At 33.8% G+C, this 6,441-nt stretch overlaps 1 protein-coding gene and 1 long non-coding RNA gene across 2 annotated transcripts; one reads left to right on the top strand and one right to left on the bottom strand.

The window, feature by feature from the left end:
- Window positions 1-2,392: 2,392 nt before the first annotated feature.
- LOC126749499 (uncharacterized) lies at window positions 2,393-4,114 on the top strand. The gene is made up of 3 exons (XR_007665091.1): window positions 2,393-2,518; window positions 2,692-2,827; window positions 3,404-4,114. It is a non-coding gene; the product is annotated as an uncharacterized LOC126749499 (long non-coding RNA).
- Window positions 4,115-4,481: 367 nt separating this feature from the next.
- On the bottom strand, window positions 4,482-5,891 carry LOC126749498 (uncharacterized). The gene is made up of 4 exons (XM_050459195.1): window positions 5,486-5,891; window positions 5,287-5,433; window positions 5,097-5,235; window positions 4,482-4,648 (listed from the first exon to the last, which is right to left on the bottom strand). The coding sequence occupies exons 1-4, from the start codon at window positions 5,576-5,578 to the stop codon at window positions 4,551-4,553; spliced, it is 477 nt and encodes a 158-aa protein (XP_050315152.1). The 5' UTR covers window positions 5,579-5,891; the 3' UTR covers window positions 4,482-4,550.
- Between the last annotated feature and the right edge of the window lie 550 nt (window positions 5,892-6,441).

Here is a 6,441-nt window from a genome sequence, read left to right on the forward strand (position 1 = left end):
TATGTTGTTTTTTCTTTTAAATTAACGAAAGTTAAGGAATAACCAAATATAGTGAATTTATTCGTCCAGGCAGTTGAGGTTAGAAATTCATTATGTCAAAGGGAAAACGCCATCGGTTACGTAACCCAACTTGACCACCCCAACTGTCATTTATTTCAAATTGGGAATGTCTAATGTTCACCTTTGGCACTAAATCGACTACATTTGTAGTAGCTATTAAACCAAACCGGAAAATCAATTTGTAATAATGCGCCCTATCGTACAAAAAAAATAATTTATTGTCAATATGACCACGCGTTTATACATCCAGTAAAGCATTAAGATTTCATGTAAACGCATGCAGAGCTGTCAACGTCATTATTCACTTGTTACTTGTCAATAAACGTCATTAGCTAGAAATGGGTGTATATTCTCTTTCCTTGTCTAAAAGATTGACATACATGAATTTTGACGTTTAATGACAAGTGACAGTCGTGACCTTGACAGTTCTGTTGACTAGGGTGACTTAGTATCCCCTTAACTTCAATACAATTGTCAACGTCATGGTCGTCACTGGTCAAACGACTTATCTGTCAATGTTTTAAAAAGGAAAGGGAGGATATTGGTAGAGGATATATGGTAGAAATCAACAACAGGTTGTTTTAGAACCAAGGTTTCTTAGATCTGATTTTTCTAGTGTTAGCTGTGTTAAAGGATGCTCTTTAAACAACCAGAGCTGTACTATGTGAATTATGAAACATCATTATCTTGGACAAGGCAAGAGAGCATATCGCTCTGCTACATTCTATTTGCAGAACTGCCACTCCAGCGCTCCCTAATTTAACCTCCTCTAAGAAACTAAGGGACATGACATGTGACAGATCGTGAATTATGACAAGTGACAGATCGTGACAGTTCCAGTACATCCTCATTTTAGCCATATTTTAGCGAGTAAGCGGTTTTAAGCGGCTTTAAGCGTCTTTAAGACATCTCATTCGAGCGATCAAGTCATGACGTCGCCGTATAAGCGTTTGTTAGCGGTCTCCTGAGACCGCTAATAAACTCGATATGTCAAAGTCAAAGGGAAGCTATGGTTTTTTCGATAGATTTCATGGTTTCGGTCAGTCTCCAAAGCGAATGCAATACCGATGAAAGGTAAAATATAGTTGCAAAAATATAGCTAATATTTACTAATATTTAGACTCTGACAGCTGTTAGACATGACGTCATTCGAGAGCAACCATATGATGACGTAACGCTTAAGACATTGTAAGGCAACCGAGTAAGACGCTTACTCGCTAAAATATGGCTTTTATCTCGTCAAAGAAACTGACAGATATTAATGACGTTTGATGGGACTTCAGATTTAACGAATTCCCTCTCTTCTTTTGTCTAAAAAATTGACGGATATAAATGACGATGTTTAATGACAAGTGACAGTTCTTTCTTTTTTAACGTCATAGCTGTCACTATTGTTAAACGTCCTATTAGTGAATGTTGCATACAAAAAAAAAAAAGAAAAGGAGGGACTTATAAGAAGAAAGCCCGTAATAAGTTGTCGTGTAAACTCAATAAATCTGCTCATAATGGAGCTAAAACGGTACTAACTTTCTAACCGAATTATAGTACTACCGGAAATAAATAAGACGATTGAATTTATGCTTTTAGGCTCTTGAGACTAACATTTTGAGAGTAGACTGTAACTATTCATTATCTAATGATTTTTTTCGATAGTTCTTAACGCTTAAAAGACACGAAAACTCTTACACATTTAGAAAGTTCTTCCTCTCGAAAAGAAGTTTTAAAGTTGGCAACGTCGCTGATAGACTGACCGAAATACCCATTCACTCGAGCACTAATCAACCAACCGTTCCATGACTAAAATGTACTTTCAAACGTGATGCAACGTTGTCAACTCGTGCCCTATTAATATGCTTTTAACTTTTATTACTTCTACTTGTCATCGGGTCAGTTTTAGTAATTCCACGATTAAAAGCAACCGGTTAAGAGAAAAACAATTTGATTATTTTAGAAGATTTTCCGATAAAAAGCGTAACAGCGTCGGCTTCTCTGTGGCGTCCAGACGTCTGGCGTCTGGACCGCTCGACTTCCTCTGACTCCGTTCGCTTCCAGATTGTGTGTTTTGTCTCGCTCCAGCGTAAGAATAACGTGGAAAAGGTGTCGGATTTTTTTAGTGAAAAAATGAGGAAAATTTCACCCACTTTCTGGATTAACTCGAAGACTTGGGCTATGATTATGGCCCTCAAGAATCTGGTAAGTTTACCACATTTTATGGAAGAGAAAACAGAATATATGGAGTTCTTTTATGAACTGATTTGCATTATGTATTTCCTATTTACACCTTTTTTGAACTTTCATTTTTCTGTAGGCCTTGGGCATATGCATAATAATAGGCGGAAGTATCTGGCTGTCGAGTAACCAGGTTCTAGATACTTTCAAAACGTACTTCGCTTGCGGGGTTTTTATTGGAATTATCAACATTGTCGCTGGAATTATCCTGATTACCGCCCTGATACAGGTAGGAACTAATAATAAATTAATTTAAAAAGTGTGCATTTAAAGAGGACTCGAATCTGCACCCTAAATTCTCATTGAAACTGGAGAAATTCTAGGCATATTGACAACGTCGTAATAGATTTGCCACGTTGCCAAACTTTTCTTCGAAAAAATTGATTTATTAATCATTTTTAGGGTAAAGAAAACGTCGTTCTACTATATCTCCTTATAGAGTTCGTCATCTTATTCACTCTAACGATATTCACGGCCATGAACAATTTGGATTTTGAGAATTTTTCGCCGACGTTTCTGGTAGCTTTCTTCCTTTGTAGTAAGTATATTAAATGACAATATTTGGCAACGTCGCAGTTCAATATGCTGCCTATACAATACACAATTATTCACCAAAAGTTTTCGCCTTGGCACCCCTGAGAAAGACGTGTAGCCAGCTTAATGAACCGCGCCGAACAAAATTTAAAGTTGCCAGGCATTTTTTCAGGTTAAGTAACATGCTTCCTACTATGCAACTCATTTTCAACATCAAATCAATTGGAAAAATGTTTTATTCAACTTGGCAACCCTGACCTGTCAAGTGAAAAACGTCAATTGTCTAAATAATTTGACAATTTTCGTCGGCCATTTTTTTTACCGTATTGACAAATGTTTTCTCAATAGATACCGTTTTTGAAAGCTTAATATAAATTGTTGTCATAGGGCAACAGTACAACTCGTAAGGGTTCATTCGTCCCATAGTTATAAGCATTATTCCACTTAATATACACTTAGCAACATCACGGTTTAATATGCTGCCTGCGTGAATGTTAAACGTCAACTGTCAAAAATTCGCCATTATCTAACGTTGCCAGTGCTGGCGAACACCGAAATTGACACTTGTTTTCGTTTTTAGTATCTCTTTGGATCGGATATTACAACGTTTACCTTTTTTACTTGGAATTACAAAAATATAATAACAGTTCCGTCCAAGCTGGTGTGGAAGAAATCGCTTGTAATACTCACCCTAACCCTATGGAGTCATTCCCTGAAAAATCTTTGGACACCACGACAGTATAGAAGAAGAAGAAGAAGACGAGAGTCTATGTAGTATGGTATTAACTACGTTAAGGCTTATGCGCATGTTTAAATTATTAAGTGTTTAGCGAATAAAATGCAACGTTGCCAATATATTTTCAACTAATGTGCCTATACAGGGTGTTCGAAAAATAGACGGAAATACTTCAATGGGTGATTCCTTGTAAAAAAAAATATGAGATAAAGTTTCTATAAACATGGGTCCGGAAATGCACAGTTTTCAAGATACAGGGTGATAATTTTTTTTTTTTAATATTAAATTTAAAAAAATATTTACTCGATTCTTTTCAAATTTGGCAGTATTACTTGTTGTATTAAGAGGCTAATTTAGCCCTAATTAGATTGAAATTATAAGGTCCAGTGGCGTCTCGGGGGACATCTTAGCAAATATTATTGGCAAAAAAATGTACACCACTGCAACTTTAATATTTGCAACTTTTTGGCCTCTTGTATTTTTTTCGTATCTCACTTCGTTTTCGACAAAAAAAAATAAATACCGTTTTATTGCATGCCACTGGACATAATTGGTTTATTAATTTTTGGTAAAAAAATGACCGGTGCCTTGGAAAACAAAAAAATCATTTCTGCATAGAGGTTTGACATTGACAAGTGTCAGTTATCCTATTAATATCCTAATATCAATATTGTATCACCCTGTATCTTGAAAACTGTGCATTTCCGGACCCATGTTTGTAGAAACTTTTTTTTACTAGGAATCACCCATTGAAATATCTCCGTCTAATTTTCGAACACCCTGTTTAGAACGAATAAAGCATTTTCAAAGTTGACATGGTTTCCTGATAACATAAATTTCAATTGTCAAAAACGTCAAACTTTTGACAGCCCTTTTTAGGATAATTTAACGGTTTTATAGGGAATATATTTAAAACTTTCTTATAAGCATTTCATATAAAATTTATTTTTAGGTTATGTGATACAAAATGGTAAATAAAACATATATTGGGTCAAAAATTGTAAATTTTTGAGACGATTTTTATTTTCGGACTAAAGGCGATCAGCAGGAAGTCTTTAAGAACTGTCGTCCAACTGAGCCAGCATAAACCTAAGATAAAACAATATATTGGGATTTTTTTTGACTTACCTTCGTTTTAAGTCAAATAACTCACTTTATATATTAATTAGAATAAAGTAAGATATCTCATTTTCAAGCTAAAAGATCAGGTTTAAAATTGGCGTAAAAAAATATATTTGAATATCAACTTTTGCAATTTAAAAAAATATTGATTTGAACTTTACTTATAATTTTTTTTTCATTAAAAATGCGGGACTTCCGTTCATTCTTCGTCACATAACTCACTCTCTATATCAAATAGGATCAAGTGTGATACCTCATTTTAAAGCTAAAAAATGAGGCTTAAAAAAATTATTTAAATAATTTATTTATTATCTTGAAAACTAGCTGCACTAATGGACTATCGATACCCCCGCCCTAAACTTATACCAATCAAACGGTTAAGTTTAAGTAGGGCGAGGTTCAAAAAACAACTTACCCAAAACCACTAAATTACCAAAAAAAGGTAAGACCTTAAGGCTAGCAGCCTTAGCCAGAGATTCTAACCAAAGGAAGCTTACTGTAGCAAACACCCCTAAGAATATACTCAGCCATGGTAAGTACAGTAAAGGCAAATTCTAAAAAAAATATAATAATTTTTTTAGACATAATTTTATTTTACTACTTACGTATTTGAACCCTAAAAATAATAAATAAATAAGCAGCGAGTGTCCTAAATAGTGGACTAAGACGATTGCTAGTTCGTATACACTAAAGGGGTTTTGTTCGTTTATTATATCAAAAATTGTCATAAGTAGTCCATAGCACGTAAGCACCTTAAAACAAAAGGAATAAATTAAATAAAGTACAAATTTTAAGTTGGCTTACCGAGTGGGTTAAGCCTACAAAGAAAATCTTGGATCTCCTCTCTGGATATAGCAACATTTTTAACCCACTTTTTAGCATTTGAACCTGGTTCATTTTTATTGAATAATTAATTACATACTGTATCCTAGCGTCAATATTTTCTGAGGTAATCACAGTCGAACATATAAACACAATTTTTATACCGAATTGTTATTCACTTATCACGTATTACATGCAGTCGTAATGAATAAAAACCCTCCTACGCTTATTTAATTAATAATAATGTCTAATAATTAAATTAAAAGGTTTTAAAAGTGAAACTCCGAGTGGCATTTATTAGGTTTCTACTTTTATAATGAAATATTGTCTTGCTTTTTTAAAATTCCACTAAAGAAATCATGCGTACTACTATTGTCAATTACATACCATTGCGACTATAGTGGTTTGATAAGATACGTTTGTTTTGTCAGGCAAAAGATAAAAGATCATGTCGATAAGGATGGATTATATAGAAAAAAAGGAGTGGGGGGGGGGAGTCACAGGTCAAGTCATGATTTAGCCATAAAAGCAACTTTTGTGATATATGCGTTTTTTTACTCACATCAACTTTTCATTAATAAGGCAATTTAAAAAAAAATCAGTTGTTGAAGTTGATTTTTATGTGCAAAAGAAATTTATCAAAGGGATTTTTTACACCAATTTAAAGCCTCATCTTTAGGCTTTAAAATGAGGGATCACACCTAATCCTAAGTGGTATACACGGTGAGTTATGTGACTAAAAATAGGCACAAGTCCCGGTTTTTAAATTAAAAAAATTTGTAAATAAATTTCAAATTAATATATATTTTTTTAATTACAAAAAAAAAATCAGACAAATTTTTTTATAACAATTTTAAACCTCATCTTTCAGCTTTAAAATGAAAGGTTACCTTTAGTCCTAGATGATATACGGGGTGACATAAGAATGGACACAAGTC

The sequence above is a fragment of the Anthonomus grandis genome, unplaced genomic scaffold (assembly GCF_022605725.1).
Source record: "Anthonomus grandis grandis unplaced genomic scaffold, icAntGran1.3 ctg00000121.1___fragment_1, whole genome shotgun sequence".
Classification (NCBI taxonomy): Eukaryota; Metazoa; Arthropoda; class Insecta; order Coleoptera; family Curculionidae; genus Anthonomus; species Anthonomus grandis.